This window comes from Pyxicephalus adspersus, chromosome 1 (genome assembly GCF_032062135.1).
Source record: "Pyxicephalus adspersus chromosome 1, UCB_Pads_2.0, whole genome shotgun sequence".
In the NCBI taxonomy this organism is placed as follows: Eukaryota; Metazoa; Chordata; class Amphibia; order Anura; family Pyxicephalidae; genus Pyxicephalus; species Pyxicephalus adspersus.
In genome coordinates, this window is record NC_092858.1 from 95,348,990 (window position 1) to 95,370,213 (window position 21,224).

A 21,224-nucleotide genomic window follows, 5' to 3' on the forward strand; every position below is an offset into this window, starting at 1 on the left:
CCTAATCTCCTCCTACCCCACGTTGTATACTAGCCCAGCCCCCTCTAGCAACACTACCTTTTTCTTAACCCCTTAAAAGCTCTGGGCTAGGCCTCGCACCTGGTCATGTGACCCTGCGCCTAATTCTTATGGCTACAGGCCTCTCTATACCCTACACCAGGGACAATGTAAATCCTGCACAGACATCATTATTATCAGTAGTTGTCCTGTGGCCAAAGAGCATTACTGTGGACCTGGAGGTCCTTCTTAGGGTTGGCAGGGATGATGGCAATTCAAGGGGATGCAGCTGCAGTTTGTTATCGTGCATCCACTATGCATTCGTTCCACTATCTTCGTTAGCCGAGGCCAAAAAAACAGCGGACAAAATCTTTGTTAGCCGAAGCATCACTGTGTGTATATAAATATAAAAAATTTATATATAAATATATTTATATTTTATAAATTTAAATATATATATATTTAATGTAGAGCTCACCCACATCCACAAGGATTTAGATCCACTTTATATACATGACAAATAGCGTAGAGGGGTGTTAGACTTTCAATATGTTTCCATTGTTTAGAGATTCACTTTTTCAGTTTGTACTGTTGACCATTATTATGAGGATTGAAAATTATAGGAATTTTTCAGCTGAAACCAGGAATGGGTCGAGGGGAAAACATCTTATGAGAAGATTTTGCTCACTTTGGAGACATTTCCTCTTATTTTTTAATTTGACTCAAGGGCAGAAGATAGGAGAAAACTTTCAAGAGACAGGAGACAACAAAAAAACTGACAGGTTATTTTTACTTGACTATCACAACACAAAGATAGCATGCATTATAAGAATATTTTACTTTATTGATATGATTACAGCATATTAATGCACTTTTGAGTAGACTAATAAAGAATGTCTTCAGAGGAAGCAGAAAGGATACCAGCCATATTAAAAATCTGAAATCTTGGGCCTGCTATTGTTGACCTGCTTATGTTGTCTGGCTGCCATATGGTAACATTGGCTTCTATATATTCACTGTCACTGGCTAAGAATTTTAGCTTAATTTGTTGCAAGTCAATGATTTAGAAAGTATTAGAACCAGAGAAAGCCAAGCTTCTCACATTTTCATAGGGAGATTAGCAATGACAGCCCACATTTTTGTCTCATGATAGCTAAATCAGTAGCCCGAGTAATCCTTGAGAATTATACAGGGCTAGCGAGCAATGATGGTCTAGCAGCTCTACCTTTCTCCTAAAGCTTCATACTCAGATGTAGGCTATAGAGAAAAGGCTCTGATAATATGTTTTGCTGTAACCCACTGACATTTAAATTCTATTGAAGCAAAAACCTAATAATTTATATTCCAAATTTATCTAGTTGTTAATATGTATTGATATACACATTCTGAATTGAAAATGAGCATCTAGACACAAATATGAACGTTTAGTCTTAAAAATTAAAATTAGTATTATATTTAGTATAGATTAGTATATACATTTCTAAAGACTAAAATCATTTACATGGTGAAGTTCTTAAAATAAATGTAAACCATACAGTAATTGAATGACATTTAGTTTGATAATGCACTTTGTATAGGAAAAAGTGCTATTTTCTCAGTGCTGCCTATTTCCTGCAGCATCTACAACCACTGCATGCCTATATATATGTACTCTAGTAATTATAAAAACACACCATGGATATTTAATCAAAGCTTTGGAATTAAAAGTATTGAATATTACTTTACCATGTTGTACATTATATGTGATTTTAATTATTGCAGTTCCATAAACTAAAAAGGTATATAGAAAGGGATGACTAATTTTTCCTGCTGGCACTTAAATTACAGCTTTGGTTGAAATTACCTTTTAAGAACAGTCTCCTACCATCTTTAATGTATGCTCTAGTTCAAATTACCTTGAGTGGCAGTTATATTTTTTTATATTTCTTACAAGGTCCATGGGGCTGACATGATGACCAGGATCACACAAAAATTGATATATGTGCTCATATTAAGACAAATTGTGCATGATTTTACCATTTAGGGTTGTAGCAATCTGTCTCAAGCACACATTTATCTGGGATGTGTGGTACAAGTCACTTGTACTGGGGTTGGATTTATAACATACATACTGTTCTATGGCCCTACAATGGGTAGCACATTTCTGATAGACCCTGTTTTTCTTTTTAGGATCATTGTGTTCCAAAGTCTACCAAAATACATTTTTCCTTCCTTTTGAAAGGGATACTATCTTCAGCTTTAAAACATGTCATTTTTACCCTGTTCTACAGTTACAAAATGCTACACTCTTTGATTACTATGAAATCTTTACAATACCTGCATTCTCTGTTGGCACTTTCAAATTTTTTTTTTCATGCTGTGCAATCGGTTTGGTTTGTATAGATTGCAGCACAATGGTTCTGTGTTCTTTATACTGCTGTATAATTATATTTAAATGCTCCCTATATGGAAGAGTATAATAGCAATTTCTAATATAATTACAGCTTTATAATTTTCATCAGAATTGGCTATTAGAATGGATTTTTTCAGGCATTGAGTAAAAGAGGAAATGAAAACAGGTTCTGGCTTAATTGTATCACAATGGATAAAAAGCAGAATGTGAAATTTATAAAGGAGATGGACAGCTGATGCATCAAATAATTGGATTAAAAGTTGAGATCAGTGATATGAAATGGCTTTATTCTAGAAAAGGATTTATTCATTTGCCTTATATCATTTGGGTAAATTCACAAAGATACATGACAGATGTGTAATGAGGAAATGAAATTCACTTTGAGGTTTTCAACTAAAGGCATCACAAAGACAAATATATTCTTATCTAGACTAATTCAATAACAATTTAGGTCATTAATGCAGAACTCCAATCTAATAAAATATATATGAAAATGTTATAGACCTGCTGAAAATGCTAAAACTATTAAATTATCTTTTCAGCCCACTTTTTGTACAACAGCAGGGACGTTAATATACCATTTACTGTATGGTCAGACAGAAAATTGTTTGTTCTGTGCCTACCCCCTCTGTATTATTGTGGTAACTGACATCCTAGCTTTCTTAGAGCCATACCATAAGTTATAAAATGACTTCATTCCTATTTACATCTAAAAATCAAGCCTGACAAATTTCTAGACTCCCAAATGATGTCAAAACCTATTTCAGAATAGATGATTAGATTACAACCATGTTACTCTGGCCACCAGAAGCTTGGCAATTGGCATGTCAGTCATATGCCGTGGGTATACATGTGTGCCATGTGCTTCAAAGTCTATAATCCTAACGTGAAACACATACAAGACCAATAACAAAATGGCCTTTTAGAAATGTAAATAAATAATGGGATGCTTTAACCTCCTGAGCGTTACACTGAGGTCTAGATTTCTGTACCAAAAGTGATCCACTGTTTTTCATGAAATTTTTTTTTTTAAATTGTAGACCTGTAACTTACAGAAATATGTCCGGAAAAATCTCGGGGTTAACCATCCTTGCAATTTTTTTGTGCCCGAATGAAGGTCGGGCTTAACGGCAAGGTGGTTAAGCAACAACACACAACAATGACAAAAGGTATAGCATGTAACACAGCAAACAAAGTTAAGTGCCCTAACCTGATAAATGTTATAATAGCCAAGGAGTAAATAAGTTAGAAAAACAATACAACCCTTCAAAGTAAGCAGGTTTCTTTCTTTGTTCCTTAATGCCTCATTTCAGACAAAAAGATTGGTATATTATTTCCAAAACTTCAAAAAGACAGTAAATGTCCAAGACTCTTATTGTATATATCCATCAGCTTGGCAAACATCTATATGAAGGGGAACAAAAAATACTACAATTATAAACCAGTACTGATATGCACCAAAATGTATTGTGGGAATTGAGAGAGGTTATATGCAATTTGATTGTTCATAGTGGAGTCAGGTCTAATGCTAACCCTACCTTGATAGACTTGTAAAGGGGTTCACTGATATCCATACATCTTTACACAATTAAAAAAATTACCTCCCAACACTTTCTTTTTCTGTGCATTATTTTTTAAATAAAAAGTAGTGCATAAAAATTGTCTCTGTCTGTTATCTGGCCGCAAGACAACATGCACTGCTTTATCTTTTCAGTGGCGTCGCTTGCAGCAGCAAGGAAGATCAGGCAGATAGCTGTCAGTCCTCGGCTCTGCAGCCTGTGGCATCCCTGGGTTCCCTTTGGATGTGAATTGTCTCTTGGCATCCTCTGCTCTGATACTGTACAGCTGAAAAGTATTGTGCCGAGACTAATGAGCAGAGTAGTTCCAGAGTAGTTCATGGTTTCAGTCTGGTGCTGCCATTGGCTGCTGGGGCATTATAGCCTCTCTGCTCCCACTGATCTGTGCCAAATGTAGTGTTTAGCTGGGCTATTCTGTGCTGAAAAGTTTCTTGTGTGATTTACTGTTTCTGACCTTTGCCTATTCCTGACCCATCATTTATACGCAGCCTTGACCGACCTCTGCCAGTGACCCCGACTCTACTTGTGCCTACTCCCTCTGTACCTTGTCTGGTGAACTGATCACCTGTGAATGACATTGTTTTTATACTCTGGATTTGACTTGTACTTGTACCGCTTATCTGTAGGCCTTTGGTCTTTTGTCAGGCATTCCCCAGACGCCATTCCTTGCACATTAAGTCCTGGGGGCAACCGTGTGCTGAGAGACGCAACCAGTCTCCTGAGGCTGGATGTGGGCTTGCTAAAGGTGAAGAGTGCAGCATAAGATTCGGGGACTGGCATCTGGTGTGCAGTGGTGCTAACCAGGGCCTTACAATCTCTCTGTCTTGCACAATTCTCCTCTTTAGTTTATATAAGTTAATATTCCAAAACAGGGAAGCAAAACTCATCTTTTAAAGTAAAATCTATTAGTTTCTTTGTTACATCTTGCTTTTACAGAGTTTAGAAATGTCTGCCATGTCCTTTTCAGAAAGCTTCCATCTGGCCTTGGGAGAACTGTAAAGACAATACTGTTTCTATATGAACTTTCCTTAAATAAACCCTTGTGGCATCAGGCAAGATTTAGAAATATGCAGAACATACTGAATATTTAAAGCCAGCACAAAGTTACAAAAACACATGGGTAATAATTATTATTTACAACAATAACTTTATTTGAATAGCAAGACCTCTTCTATGTTTTTCTCTGATCCTTCCCAGAAAATTGTGATGAATCTTACAGGGAGTTCTGTGGGTTTCCCATACTCCAATTCTCATGATATCTTTGGCTATTATTGCCTATTGTTCATTCAAAACATGCAAAAATATTAAAAGGCTAAAATTATTTTAGGAAAAGGTAATTATTGTTTCAAATTCTGTATCAATTTGTTGGGCTGTTGGTGGATCAGATGATTTATATTCTAATTCCTACTGCTAACAAAAAAACTAACAGGCAAACTGTTTCTTGTGTCTGTATGTGACTGATTTTGAAAAAGTTGCAAAGTGTTAAAAATTGTCTTTTTATTTAAAAATGTAAATGTTCCCATATTTTCCAGATCACACAGCACTTCCATTCCATTAATTGAACGGACGTTTACAACATTTCCCTCATTTAGCTCTGTAGGGGAATGGCTGCAGGCCATTGAAATGGAGAGATACAAAGATAATTTTACAGCAGCTGGATATTGCTACTTGGAGTCTGTGGCCAGGATGACAGTTCAGTAAGTTTATTTTGGACATCAGCTATGTTATTCATTGTGAGATGTGATGGGGTAATGTAGAATGCTAACATGAGACATTTACATTCTAGAATGCAAATATTATTGTACTAATTTTGTAAATGACTTATCTAGTACCATTTAAATAGAAAAGATTCACCCTAAATGGATGATTTGATACATCAACACATATTGCTTGTTTTCCAGAGAACACTGTCATTTCTTCTAATTTCCAAAAATCTTTTGCACTTTAGTAAACAGATACTGCCAGTTCTGAGGATGCTGCCTAGCTGTTATGTTGCCCTTTGACTTTAATTATTTGAGTTACTAACTAGGATATAGGATTACATTTAATCAAAAATGGCTACAGTATAGGTCAAATTTGGAGGGAAGGAAGGAATACCTATTAGTAAATGACTGTCTTATTATAAAAATACTATATATATATATATATATGGTCAAATTTGGAGGGAAGGAAGGAATACCTATTAGTAAATGACTGTCTTATTATAAAAATACTATATATATATATATATATATATATATATATATATACATACTATAAAAAAAAATAATAATTTATTAATAAAAACAATGTATTAAGATTGAGCAAGTTTCTGTAATTGTAGTATAGTGTAGATCAGCGGTCCCCAACTGATGGCCCGCAAAGAAGATACTTGGTGCTGCGCCCCCCAGTGGGGTCCTTCTCCTGACCCCGCTGATCATGTTCCTCATAGTCACAGCCCTGCGCTGCTGTCCCCCCAGGATGTTTAGCAAGCAGGTCTGAGCCTGCGATGAGAGAGTTGGTGGGTTCTGGCATCATCACGTCAATCTGGGGGAAGTTTCTTGCATGCATGCATGCGCGTGATTTAAAATGAAAAATTTAGTGGTCCATGAGGTCCAAAAGATTGGCGACCACTGGTTTAGATAATGTAACCAATAAGTATAATTCTTAAAAAATCTGTATAAATGTACTGATTCTACTACAGTAAACTGAAAGTAGTATTCAACCCTCATCAACATTCATTATCTCTGCATATATTATCTTAAAAATGCATTTTTTGAAAACCAAATGTGAAAAATGTAATTTATCATGCAGAAATGTCTCCCATTTCAGTGTTTCCGTAAACTTTGGCCACCCCACACACAAGCATTTAAACTTTGGAACTACATGCCCCATGAGCACACACATTTTACCACTTCAGATATTTTCTGCTGGCTTTGTGTTGTCCATGTGTGCGTACTGATGTTAGGGATACTTTGTGCTGGCCCTGTACTGCACATACATGCTGATTTTTTTCGAACCTCCTGTTGGTCTCACCTACCACATCAACAGGTCTATCTGTAGTCTATGAAGGGGTGGGGGGGGGGCATGCACACATTTTAATGGATTTCTATGAAAAGGCTCAACAGAGGCCCCACCAGTTAGCATAGCCAACCCCAACACGATAGTCTCTTGGAGCAATCAAACAAATTGAAGCATATCTAGATCAAGGTAAGTGTGCTCAGAAGTTTTTTTTAACATTTAGGTTCAAAACCACTTGAAATGTAACAAGTCATTGTGGCCTATTACAGTTTGCACAGGACCATGGCCACTATATATCCCCTATATCATAAGCCCACAACTTTGTAATTTTTTTTACCAATTTCAGAGATGTTTGTGCTGTAGTTTAAATAATTAAATATGGAAGATCAGCCATCTGCCAATTTTAGATTTGTTTGAATATTGATATGCAGTTTGTCTGCGCTGATGAGAATCATGCATCAATTGTATGACTCTCTTAGGATTGGACAAGCTAACAATAAATATATTCGAGCAGATAAAAAATTCACAATTTTCCAAATCACCTCACAGAAAAATCGATTTGTTGCCTGTCTATTACTCTTGGTTCATTCCTAGTTTACATACACAACCTAAAACATCTTTGAATGCCCATGCGTCAACTCTACTCTCTTTGTTTAAAATGATTTACTGCAAAACTATTTAAAAGATGATTTACAGTATTGTAAACCAAGAGAATTTTGAAATTGGCACCAATGTCTAAAATAAGAAGTAAGGAGTGTGTAAAATAAACAACTGTTAGCTTTGTCAGGTTAAATGTGCTCATCGAAAATCATCTTGCTCATTGAAGATCTCTTGCTCTGACTGCTACTCCTTTCATTGCTACCGTAGAAATCAGCCTAAACTCCAAAAAACCACAGCAGTATGAACATAGGATGGAGGTTGCTATAGGTCCTTTAAAGCAATGAAAAGATGTATAATGTAACAACAACCAAAAAACCTAAATTAAAATTAGTTTGAAATTAAATTTTAAAAATAAATAGATTTTAAAGGAAAATCGCTCCCTCCCATCCACTTTGTTTAAATCTCTTTTATTGTACTAACCTAAAGCCACAGCTGTGCTGCCATCTGGTCCTGATTAATTTCTCAGGGTTCTTCTTCAGGTGTCCCTGTCACTCGCTTGACATGGACTTGCGTGACAGGGACATCTCTCGTTGGTTGTCCGGCAGTGGAGCCTGTAAGAAGACAAATAAAAATGCAGAAGGAATGATGTCAGTGCATGGAGATCATGAGTGCATCTGCTGCATTGGATCAGTGGTCTCCCACACCCAGAAACAATGTTTTCAAGGAACGTGGACAGAGAATTTAGATATGAATATCTTGTTTCACAAGTTAAGAAAATATGAACATGAACATGGGCCAGTAGAAATAAGATATGTTGAGCTAATACCCCAGGATAAAGTAACTCTCATGGTATGAAGGCTAATATGCCAGCAGAAAATAATTTATTCAAACTAACTAGCAGGTTTATCCCTGCTCTGAATCATTAAACAACTTTAATCACATCACAAAATATTAACATATGGGGTCTGATTTATTAAAGCTCTCCAAGGCTGGAGAGAATACACTTTCATCAGTAAACCTAGGTGATCGAGAAAACCTGCAATGTATTTCTTCAAATTCATTTGCTATTTGATGTTTTCAAATGTTTTCAATCCTGGACCAGATCTTTTCCAGTTTTTTTGGATCACCCAAGTTCACTGACAAAAGTGTATCCTTTCCAGTCTGAGAGCTTTATTAAATCAGGCCCTTGGTATTTAATTACTAAATACAACCTTAACGTCATTTGAGTGGATTTTTTTTCTGAAAATATAAATTTGAAAAAAAGATGGACTGCATTTCATCAAAGCATTGTACATTGTACACTAAAAGCATCTTGTATTTTCATATAGTATATATGTTGAGAAATACTTATAAGTGTGCCACCCTTCCTTATTCGCTTGCACCCATGGCCTTTGCTCTGCTTCCTGTACATAAATCAACAAATTTGTCTTTTAAAAATATAAATTTGACAAACATTATCACAACTATGTGACATAAAAAATTGCAACTGCAGCTATTTTTTTCTGTAGTCACTTTAATTTTAGAAAATAAATATTATGTGTGTGTGTATGTATAAATTTACATTTTAAATGTAAATTTACATTTATGCTTTCATTTTTTAACCTATTTTCTTTTGAAAACAGAAAAATCCAACTGCAGTATTGCTATTGGGTACCAAAAGAAAGCTCCTTTTGTCCTAAAAAGAAAACAATGCTAAATTCAATTTGATAGACTAGAAGATATTTGAAGTCAAACACATTACAAGACTGTAAAAACTGGTTTAGTAAGGGTTTAGTATGTTAGTAAGTAACTGGGGAGCTAATAAAAGCCTGGAAAGCATGTGAAAAGAAGCTGGGAACTCCATCTGTCAGCTGTCTATTAAAATAAAAAATGTTCATATGCATATTTTTTTAAATCAGTGTACATATCCTTTGTTTCTTGCTGAGTGTGATCTCTAGATATTAAAATGCATGTTTGAAACCTCTAATCCACATAAACTGTAATAGTACAACTTAATATTCTATAGATAACTGATAAGATTATATATAGATTATAAAATACTGCAACATGTCTTCTGCCTGTGCTGCTCATAGCATTATTGTCAGGCTGCAGTCATATAACTCTGTATGCTGCCACAAAGAATCTGCAACGCAAATGGAATTGCCATACAAATCAAGTTGGCCCATTCATAAATTGGTGCTGCAGTGCAGAGTGTTAAAAAAAGAATTAGGACATGACTTTGTATATGTGTTTTTATTAACCCCCCCCCCCCCCCCCTCCATTTCTTTCTCTTTTTCCTTCTGTGATGGGAACAACACCAGAGGGTGAACGTTGCTTTAGGACCTGCATTTATGTTTTTAGTTCCTAAAGATAGTGACTTCTGGAATTTGGGCTTTATTACAGGTATATTTGATGTATTTTTTAAGGTAAGCACATTCAATAAGCATGCAGGGAAACACAGCAAAATACATGTTAATGGACCAGCACAAATAAAATGGACTTTCTTTTTATGGTTGCTTTGGAATGGCAGTCCTAAGTATAGGGACCCCCCAGAAACAAGAAGAAACTTTTTTTAATTAGTAGTATCTGTCCCAAATGGAAATATAAGTTTTACCTTGACTAATACTTAATTTGGATAACCATCATGGCAATCTCAATATTACTTGTCTTCTCTTTTTCAGGGATGTAATGAGCCTAGGAATCAGTTCTTTGGACCACCAGAAGACCATACTTAGTGGCATTCAGACCTTACGTGCTCAAGTTATACAAATGCATGGACGGGGAGTGCAAGTGTGATATAGGAGCACTAAGCTAGTATTAAGACACAGAAATCCAAAGGGCGAGCTGTACAGCCCCCCTAATCTGGCCAAGAAACAAGAGCAGAAAAAGATGGAAACCTACTGAGGCGGAAAATGTACCTAGGATTACATTGGAGCCAATATTTCTCCTTACTCCCTGAAAGCAATTGTGTTGCCAAGTATGGATGATATACTACTATGTTCCATGTCATAAGGACATTTTCTTACAATGGAAAGATGGAATACCTGGATGTGTGTTCCCAAAGACAGCCACAAATGGCAAAACTGGACGTATTTTAGTAGCCTTTTGTCAGGGCCTTGTGTCTGTATGAAGCATAGGCATACAGGGTGAGCTGGAAAAGTGTGCACTCGTTTTTTACATGGGGTATATTGTTGTAATATTGTGGTGCCAACTACTCCATTAACTATAAGTACTTAAGTATTTTTCTAACAGCAACTGTGTTGTACTGACTCCCATAAATAGCTTTTATTTTTACAGAATGTAAAAAAAAGACTTTTTTTTATACCAAATCAAGTGTCCAAGTGATATGTGTTTGGTGCAGAAAGTGCTAGTCTTTTTCTTTTCTCCTCCTTACTAAGCACTTTTTACTCTGCGGCATTAAATGATGGCATCTCTCTCTCGTGGGGCAAATGCGATGAAGCTGAAGTGGTGCAATTTGTCTTGTAGTTGAAGTTCAAAGAGAGCAATCGCTTACTTTGCAAAGGTTTGTCTGACAGATTTTAGCAGTGGGAAGGTGAGATGGTGAATGGCTAGAAAAAAAACAACAACAAAGCAGTTGTAAGTCTTTCTTAGAGACTTGATTTTAAATATTAAACATAAACGAATCATTGGTAAGTGAAAATATTGCTCCTCTTAAATGAGATTGTGCCAACCTAATGGAATAATAGACAGGGTATGCTTAATGGCATCCAAATCATATTAAGTTAATATATATTAATGTATTTAAACATAGTTTTTTTCTAAAGAGTTTGCCTCTTTGCTTTTAGCTACAATAGAATTTGTTTCTTCATACCTTTATAGCCCTGCAGGAGACATTTGTCCAAAGCAGCTTCAACAAGGATTTCTCTGTTTCGACCTATCAATAATAATGGTTGTGTCATCTAGGGTCAAGGTCTCTTTTCCTGTTCCTGCCAATAACTCAATCTAATTTGGAGCATCTCATTTTTTAAACTATCTGTTTTATGTTCTGGAAAAATGAAACGGTTGACTGACCACCACTTCTCACTGCCATTTGTTGTTCACTTGATGCAATGTAATTATGAGTGAAGAGTACCTAACAGTGGTGAAAGATGAAAGTGATTCATATTACTTAAGAGAAAAGTGAGCCAGTAGTAATCTAACATAGTCTTTACCAATCAAGTTAACGTAACACTTTAGAGATAGCTCAAGTTATTTAAAGGCAGGAATATCAGACCTAAATGAACCAGAAGGCCAAATTCAGAAGGATCGCTTAGTGCTAAGGGTTTTTAACATACTCCCCCTGTTAACAGTAAAAATATAACATTACTTAAGGCATTAAAACATATGTGTAGGCATTAAAACATATGTTACTTTCCTTTCTTAATTTATTTTTATTGTTATAGAGTACAGCATGGTGAGAATTCCAAAAGTGATGTAGAACTCCCAAAATGTTTAAGGTTAAGAAACAATATAAGGTAGCTCTCACCACTGAAGTCCTAGAAATTAAAAAAAAAATGAGGGTGGCTCTACCCACTATAATTTATCTAAAAGAGATATGTTATCTTAAAGGTATACATCAGATAAAGATTGGTATATATTTATTCACAGATCTCACAACACACCCTTGGTAGGCATCTCAAGACCATGGTTGCTTGAGATAAAAAATTCTACTTTAATAGGATAGAAATTTTACAGTATGTTTAGTTTAGAAAGTGATATATAGGTTGATGATTGGATGAACTGTTATGTTTGTCTCTTTACATGGGTAATGTATTTAAGTAACTGACCTAACTAATATCAATATATAGTAGTCAAATATTCATAGTGATGTAGGATATTTCTGGTCCTAACATGGGGTTTCCAAAATTACGTAGATGAACTATCTAGAAAGATGTCTGATCATTTTAACTTCCGCTGTTGGAATAAAGGTTTCTTCCTATTGATAACAATAATTCTCAGATGCTAATAGTCTGTAATTGCAATTATAGCATTATGCTACCAGGTTCTTTAGTTCATGTAGTAATGTATTTTTCAGCAAAATGTTCAGCCAACAATGGTTAGCACCTCAGTCTTCAGTCAGCGAAAGTTCATTAGCAGACCATTCATATGCATCTGCCAGACCATATAGATATCCAAATTCTATTCCCTGCTAAACTTCCTTTTTAGAAAACCAGCGTTGTAATTGAAGCCTGTCCTTACAATGTTTTTACTGAAGCGAAGCTTCTAGCAAGAAAATCTCATTTAGGGTTTAATTATATTTAACAGCACCTTTTATGCTGCCAGCAAAAAGTCAAATGATAGAGTGTTTTGGGTTATTAAACTTAACATTAAAAGTACATTATATTTCTTTTTGTCGTGCTAATGCAATTGTTAGAATCAGAAAAAGTGATGAAACTTTTGAAACTGATTTTGCCAGTGTGTTATCATAATGAGGACCATAATTAACCACCATTCATCTTCTGTTTGCATGGTGTGGTTGCAACTTTATTATCCGTTTCAAGTAACAGATCTCAGAGATAATGAAGTAGCACCATTGATAGCAACAGGACAGAATGCCAATGTTATGTTTTTAAAAGCAGTGAAAATCACATATGTGTCAGTAGAAGAAAGGTTTCATCACATTAGTGTATTTTAATGACTAAATGGTAAGCCTAGGCTTTACAGGCGATTGAATATCTTGCTGCTGAGAAATTCTCAATGTGCTGCTACTAAGATGACTGGCACTGAGTGATTAAATTTGACAGTGGCAAACGTTTTATTTGTCCAGGTAGCTGTAATGTTGTAGCTTTATATACCAGTGTACCACACTTCCACTAATAGATTTGCCTTTATTTCTATTGGAAGGGAGGGAGATTGGCTGTATTACTTAATAAAACAAAGCAAGAGAATAATATCCATCATGGCAATAGAAGATATCCTCACACTTACATCTGAGGAAAAAGTACATGCCAACAGGTGACTAGGGCCCTCTTTTTGTCTAAGGTACATTTAACAAGAACTTTTCAGCCTATACATCTCTTCTGTTTACATTTGGAGTAGTCATTTAAAATTTTCATATGCTTTCAAGCTACATATTAGCAAAGCAATCAAATTGGAAAATATGGAAAAATTTACAAAAGTTGTACCCTGTTTCTGCATACCAGCTTCCCCAAACCTCTTTTTTTTTCTCAAAATCATCTAATCTATTTATTTTATTATATTTAAAGTACAGTATGTGAAGTAAGCTAACATAAGTCACAATAAGACAGGATAATGTTTTCTAGGTAATAAATAATACAGCATTATAATACTAAAGGTAAATGTTGCCCCTAATATTTATTTTTATGTGGTTCCACCACAGCTGCCATACACTTACTGCAGCCACAGGGGTAAGAAGACCTGTTAATTTTATTCAATTTTGGCCAATAGGGAACGTGTAAAGGATCACTGTAAATCTGAGCAGATCTGGATGGGAAAAATGTCAACAATCCTGGCCATAGAACCACAGTCATGCTGTACATCCTGGTATGGTTCCCTACAGTTCATGATTAGAAGCTGTTGGAGGCAGAGTAACCTTGACAGTATCCAACTACTTCCATGCCTTAACTGGTCAGAATCATTTGGAAAGTTAGGGGTCCTAGCAGAGTCATCAGGTATACTGTATATGTCAGCACAAGTGCAAGATTTTTTTTTGGAATGTATTAAAAAATTACTGGTAATGGAATTTGAGAAGGAAGGATATCATTTGTTTTAGCTCTCTTTCAAGTAGTAGTAAATACTTATCCAAAGAATCTTTCTTCTAAGCAGCCATCTTGACTTTTAATATTGTCCTAAAAAATTTTTTTTAAATTGTATTTTATACTTTATATAAATCTATATAATATCAAACTTTTTATGTAAAAAAGTTATGTCCTAATAGAGAAAAACACAGCTAGAATAGCAAACATAAAAATCTATTAATATGCCTACAGGTGCCCATTACCACGCTTCTATAAAATTACAAAAGAGCTTGAAGTATTGGCATTCAAGACACCGTTTAAACCTGCTTTATATGCATTCAGGAAAAGTAATCAGCTTTTACCTTAGGGAGAGATGCTAACCTTACAAAAGCATGTTTGCTGAAGTGCTTTATTTCCTTCTCAAATTTGCATACCAAATTAATAAAAAGAACCCCCTTTTCTACCCTGTTGACATTTGAATTTATGATAAGTATGGAGAAACTCATTGCATACATATAATTTTACTCATGTTTCACAACGGAGTACACCTCACTCGGTAAGATTGGATTGGAAATAAAATATCAGTTACAGCTGATGTAATTCCATTTTGCATAGATCATTTTTATATGATAAAGTAAATATGATAGATAACCTACCTAAAATATTTATATCCTATGTGAAATACCTGTTACATGCACCTATTATAGTTTACTTTTGCATTTTGATTTCTAGGTCATTCGGAGTCGACCCCTTTTAAACTCAAACATTACAATAAAATGGCACAATATTTTATTATCCAAATCTGTCTGAAATAGAATTACAGATGTTCTAGTCAATCAAAGTATTCCTTGATACAAAAATAAACTTAAATAATAAAAAATTGCAAGCAGTCAGGTTATATATTGCTGAAGGAACAGGCAATGTCCCTTCTGCTAAAAAATACACTTACCAACCAGTTCACAATTTTTTAACTAAACTTACCTTTCCTCAGTCTTTGGCCAGCATCTCCCCCCTATTCTTCCCTAAATTTAGAATCTTCAGCCATTTTGATTGGCAAAGCTGAAGTGACATAACTCCCTGCTCATAGGCATAGGAGTTCACTCTTACTTGTCAGCAAGGCCAGCTAGCTAAACTGGGATCATATACAGAGTTGCACATCCACAGCATTGTACGTCATACAAAAGATTGTAAACAGGCAGGTAAGTTTTTTCTATATATTACATATAGGGTTCTGTCCCTTCTGCAAAAAAAAAAAACCTTCCTGCTCACAATTTTTTTATCTTTTTAAATTTAGTTCCACTTTAACGCTGAGTTTTGAAGAGATACATGCTCTCGCTCAACATGCAGATTAGAAATGCAGATTAGTCTGTTACCAATTAGTTTTCAACAGTTTGACTTTGCCCTAATATGTTGTGTATAAATGTTGAAGCCTTTATTTTGACTAGTAACATTTTGAGAGGTTTGCCTTTCCTTGTCTAGCTCATTCCAATGTGAGAGTGATTATGGGATGGCAGATAATGTTGTCAGCTTCTTCTCCACATTCAATATGTGGTCTGTAGATGGACTGTACAAGCCCAACAGTAATCTGCCTGGACAAAAATGATTTGCCAGTTATATTATAAACAAACAGTCTTGGTTTCATTGATTTGGCTTCATTATCAATCTGTTTCACCTCAAAGATAAATAGAAATAGCACATAAGCCTAATTGTAGCTTTAAAAAAAAGTTTTCATATAATCCCTGGCATGCAGAAGGTAAAAAACTCTCTCAAATTTCATCAACAAACTTTCATAATGCAAAAGTCTCAGAAACTTCATATAACTGATCTAATTTAATGACCTAAGGAGAGACATTCACAGGAACATTTAAATAACTACAAAGCTATTCATTTGTTTGCAATTAGCTACAAACCACTTGATAAAATGCTATGCCTTAAATTTAAATTAATAAGCAATAATTAATGTTTCATTTGAACACCGAGGTCTCTGATGTTATATCTGATTTTTTTTCCTGCTTTCTCTATTCCAAGTTAGTGTTAGTAATTTTAACAGAAATGAAACTAAGAAGGCATCTTAAGTATTATAGCCATGTTAATAAATGTATGGACATGCTAAGATAAATGTTGGCCTTTTAGCAAAGAGGGTTAAAATACTCAAGAAGATGTATATTTCCCTTAAGAGCATGCGGATAATCTGATACACTCTGGTAAAAAGTGATTCCCATTAACTTAAAGATATAAAGAAAAGCAATTACACCAGGATTAGATGTGGAGATTTTAATATATTAGAATAAGAATAATACATACTTTGCCAGCATGCCATCATTTGCATATGACCATGTGTGCCCTGTATAAATATGAGATATGCCTAAAAAATGAGATTTAGATCACTTAAACCAATAGGCTTATTCGGCAGCCATGATGATTTGTAAAGTTCAGAAGCTCATACTGGGAAGATCTCCTTTTAATGTTATCAATTTGGTTACTTACAATTTGTGAAGAGTTATTAGATTATTCTGTTTGGCCATAATGTATAATATTAAGGTTATATGTACATCACCAAGAAATAAGAATTTATTTAGTGTGTTTTGTCACCAATAAGCTCAAAATACACAGTAAACTTGATTTATAAACTCGTTCATGAAGAAAAAGCCTCCTTCTCCTGCTTAATTTAGGGCTTAGCTGCACCCTGAAATGAAAATTCAGATGCATATTGAACACTGTAAAGTTGCAAAAGTAATATTTTGCTTGCTTGCAGGATCAAAGGTGTTTTTAATGAGTAATTTGTCAGTTAAAACTGAGAGGTTAAGCTAGAAATCTAAGTAGGACAAGCAAAAAAAATCTGTATCTGTTGTATACGTTTAATTCTAAAGCACTTATTATGGTTTTGGATGTACAAACATGACATGCTCTTCCATTAATTTTGTTTATACCATTCTTGGATCATTGGGAGATCTAAATATTGCAATACTACCCTTTCTTGAGTATAGCCTTGGAACAACTCTATTGCATCAGCTTCAGGCAAATGTTTACCTGCCTCTCCTAATGACCGTATTAATGCTTAATTGAATAACTGTGTTGATTTTCTATACATAATGTATACATATGCATCAATTCTTGCTGTAAGATATTGTAAATATATAACTGAAAAAGTACATATATTTTTCTATGTGTTTCTGGTGAGTGAGAGAGTGCTAGGTTGTATATATGTTTAGCAACACTTTAATATCCCCCTTTTCTTGTAGTGGTAAAATGGCCAATATATAATGAATGTGTGCATTCACTCTTGGACAAGCCATGTTTCATGGGAAGTTCCTGTGGGAAAAAGCTTAATTGTAATTTCAAGACAATTTAAATATGAGATCACCAGAGACAAATCCAAATCTCCAAAACCATTTACGCCCTTCTTCCACTGTTAAGAGTATAAAAAATGCTTTGCCTTAAATCAAGTTAATAGTGTCATGCTTTCTCTGATGGACTTTGCATTTAATATGGAGAATAGGACAGACAACAGGTAAGAACATTAATTAGTATAAAGACAAGCAAAACCACTACAGCTACTTGGAAAGTAAAAAATGAAGCTCAGAACCATGGTGAAAGATCACATTGCCTTCAATACCAAAAGGTTTTAAAATTTATTTTTTCCCCATGTCCCCTAAATTTAATAGACTTCAAAGGCCCAGTACACACAAATTACATGAAACTGTGTTGGCAAGTTGAGACCTCTAATGTCTCAGGTTCTTCAGTTGAGAACTTGGCACTTGCTTTTATATAGTGATTAGTTTTTAGGGAGCTCAACTATTCATTTTCTACTTTTAATGTATTTAGTATTATTTAAAAAAAAATATGTAGTATCACCAAAGAACCCCGGATAAATGTGGTTCCTAGCAGATTAGAGACACAGATATATGGTCACTTACCGAATGTCCCAAGAGATAGGACAACTCAGCAGGTGACAGCATGTGAAACTACTATTATCATTTATTTAGAAGGGCAAGCATTTAGTTGTACTACTGAAAGAAAATTATAAAAAAAATCATGCACAGTTAAATGTTTCTGATTTGCACAACATTTAATACAGTGATAAATGTTTTTTTCTAAATCTGCACATTAATTTACATGAATTGTCTCCTAAAGTACTTTTAGACAATAATTATAACATTACAATGCAGATCATGGATGCTTTCATTGCTCTTAAGAAGTCTTGGTAATCACAAACTTTAAAACTAAATGACAAAACAGATCTACATATAATGTATGTATAATGTACATCATCTTTTTGACAAGACTGGAAGCAACTAGGAAACAGGGATAGAGAGTTAATACCCTATACCAGAAAATGGCTGCACAATGGCCTTGTTATGAGGATCAACAGGTATTAATATAATAAAAACTGCAGGTATTAAAAAATTAAACTACAGTTTAAAGTTTAAATTACATTATCAGGGGAAACATTATATGAAAATGCTGTGATGAGGTTTAGATCTACCTAATGTAATTCGTATCAATGTCAGTTTTTTTATGTATTTAGGAATAATGTTTTAGGGCTTTTGACTTGAGCTTGCAGCTAACTCCAAGGGGTTCACGAGTAGAGAATTTCAAAGTGATTGACATGGTGACAACCAGCTGTCATTCAGTTATTTACCTTGAAAACTGATTTCAGAATGTTGGTTATTGGGGACAATGCAACCCCAAAAGCCACCAGCCAATAAGACAGCTGCCACCACTGGCTCCCAGATGCTTCCTTATATATGCAACAGACAGGGTTTCCATATGTGCAACCAACGTTCCCCATGTTCTATAAGACCTTCCTAATGGGCAAGCAGAAGCACCTTTAGATGGCCATACCATAAAGATGGCTATTACTTCACAGAAGGCCTTTCCAAATTGCTTCCAACCTATTGCAAGAACCCCCCCTAATTCCGAAGGTGCATATTGGGTGAAAACCCAAGTGAGTCTGTACATTGTAATTGCACAGTGGAAGACAAATGATATATCATCTCCCTCTTCTCCAGTGTATTCTTCCATCTTTCCTCAAATGTTACATGTACAAACTTTTATGTATTTTGATAGCAAACACTCTAAAGTGCATGTCCATGCCCAATCTATTGACAATAAACTATTTATATATTATTAGGAAGCAGTAAAGAAGCTTAAAAGCAAGATATTCCTGAAATCTCTATGTGCTTTTAATGTAATGATCACTGAACTCTATAGGTGCTTTTAATGTGACAATTCCTGGGATCTGAAGGTGCTTTTATTATATTACCACAGATCACAAAAAACACTCCAAAGTAGAGACTCAGCAACCTGTTATGATGGACTACATAGAAAAATACCAGTGAATTTTTACAAAAATGTAAAAAAACAAATTTATTTCCAATACTTACAGATACAGAGAACACAGATAGTTTGAGTTAAAGTGCTTTTACCCCTTGTTAAGGATTTGTATATACTTTAGTATGCATATTCTGGGACACTTTAAAAACGCTTTGATTTGTCCTAAAAACCCTGTTTTAGTTGCACTTAGTAAAAAGTTTGGAGAAAGCTGCAGTTAAATATTAGGATAGCCCAAGCAGCTAAAACAGTGGAGTTTACGGTAAAAAATACTAGAATAGATTTTTATAAATATTTTTTATAAATTCTTTTTAATTAATGAAATATGTCCAGTAAAAAGCCCTTAAACTCTTCTTGTTTAACATATGTGTCCAAAAGCTGTTATTTACTCAGCTGTTCCTTTATCAAGCAAGACTCAGCAGAGCAATGAAGAACAAACTCCCAAGAGCAAGTAATGCTTGTAGGAAAGGCAATCATTTGCATGCAGTAATTATCATGTTACTGTTCCACTTTCCAGTACAAGTCCCTGGCAGTTTCTGTCTTGACTAAGAGTGAATGCGCTTTTCAAACAAGGGCTTAAACCACAATACAAATCGGAGATAAACAAACTAATAACATCTTTGGTCGCTTTTGTTATTTTTTTTTTCTGGACTCTTTTGTATGAATTGACTTGTTCTACGATTGAAATAATAAAGGGTTATTAACTTTATAATCCTCTCTGATATTGTTTGGTTTTTGTGCATTTGTCTTTTGTTTATTTATTTTTTGCAAGTGCTGGTTTATTTAAAGTGCCCTGAGGAAAGCATTAATTAGCATATTTGGCAATTATGAAGCAATTAGCACATTATGGTCTGGCAATAAGGAAGTTAATGTGCTAGTGATTTATTAAAAACTATGCAAGCTGCAAGGGAATAGTTGGTCTCATTTTAAAGGATCAACATATGAAAGCAGCAATTATAATGCATGATCAGGAAGACATTTCTTTATTTTTCAGCTGCCTGACTTTAAACACTTATCCACATTGTTTTTCATTGAATATAATTCTTAAAGATGTTGTTCAGCCTGGATGATTTTTATTAGTAAGCAAAGCATATGCATGTTATATGTATAAAGAAAAGGAAATTGATCTTTCCTTTGTTATGCATTAATCTAGTTGCCAAGCATATCTAAAAAAATATTCACTTCAATATTCTATTTGGCTACATTTATTATGAATGCTAGAAAATGTAACCAGTCACAACTGTGCATTTGCAGTAAGAATTGCTGTGACCAATCTCTAGGTCCAATCTCTAAAATTGCTACCCTGTACTCTGTATAATAAAGCTGTCATCTACATTTTTTAATGTATATGATAAGTATTGCTATCAGAGAAACAGTCTTAAGTCTCAAGTAGATTTCAGTAGGCAAATTCAGTTAACAAGGTAACAATTGTTAAAAATGGCCATTCATTTTGCAATAAGATACTACTTTGAGAAATTAGCTAAAAAGACTAATTACCTATTAGGATTACCAGACCACATTACTCCTAGTTTAAAAATCCAAAAATGTGTGTGATTTTGGTGATTAATAAGTCATGTGAACACCATTTCATGGTGGTAACATGGCATTGTAAATAAACAAAGTCTTCCAAAAACATCTCAGCACATG

General features: G+C 34.6%; 1 protein-coding gene across 1 annotated transcript in view; it reads left to right on the plus strand.

The window, feature by feature from the left end:
• EPHA10 (EPH receptor A10) overlaps positions 1-14,943 on the plus strand; it is a 349,554-nt gene extending 334,611 nt beyond the window's left edge. The window contains exons 16-17 of the mRNA XM_072419571.1: positions 5,499-5,663; positions 10,227-14,943. Of these exons, the coding sequence (XP_072275672.1) occupies positions 5,499-5,663; positions 10,227-10,341 (280 nt within the window). The 3' untranslated portion in view covers positions 10,342-14,943. The remainder of the gene's footprint in view (positions 1-5,498; positions 5,664-10,226) is intronic.
• The last annotated feature ends 6,281 nt before the right edge of the window (positions 14,944-21,224 follow it).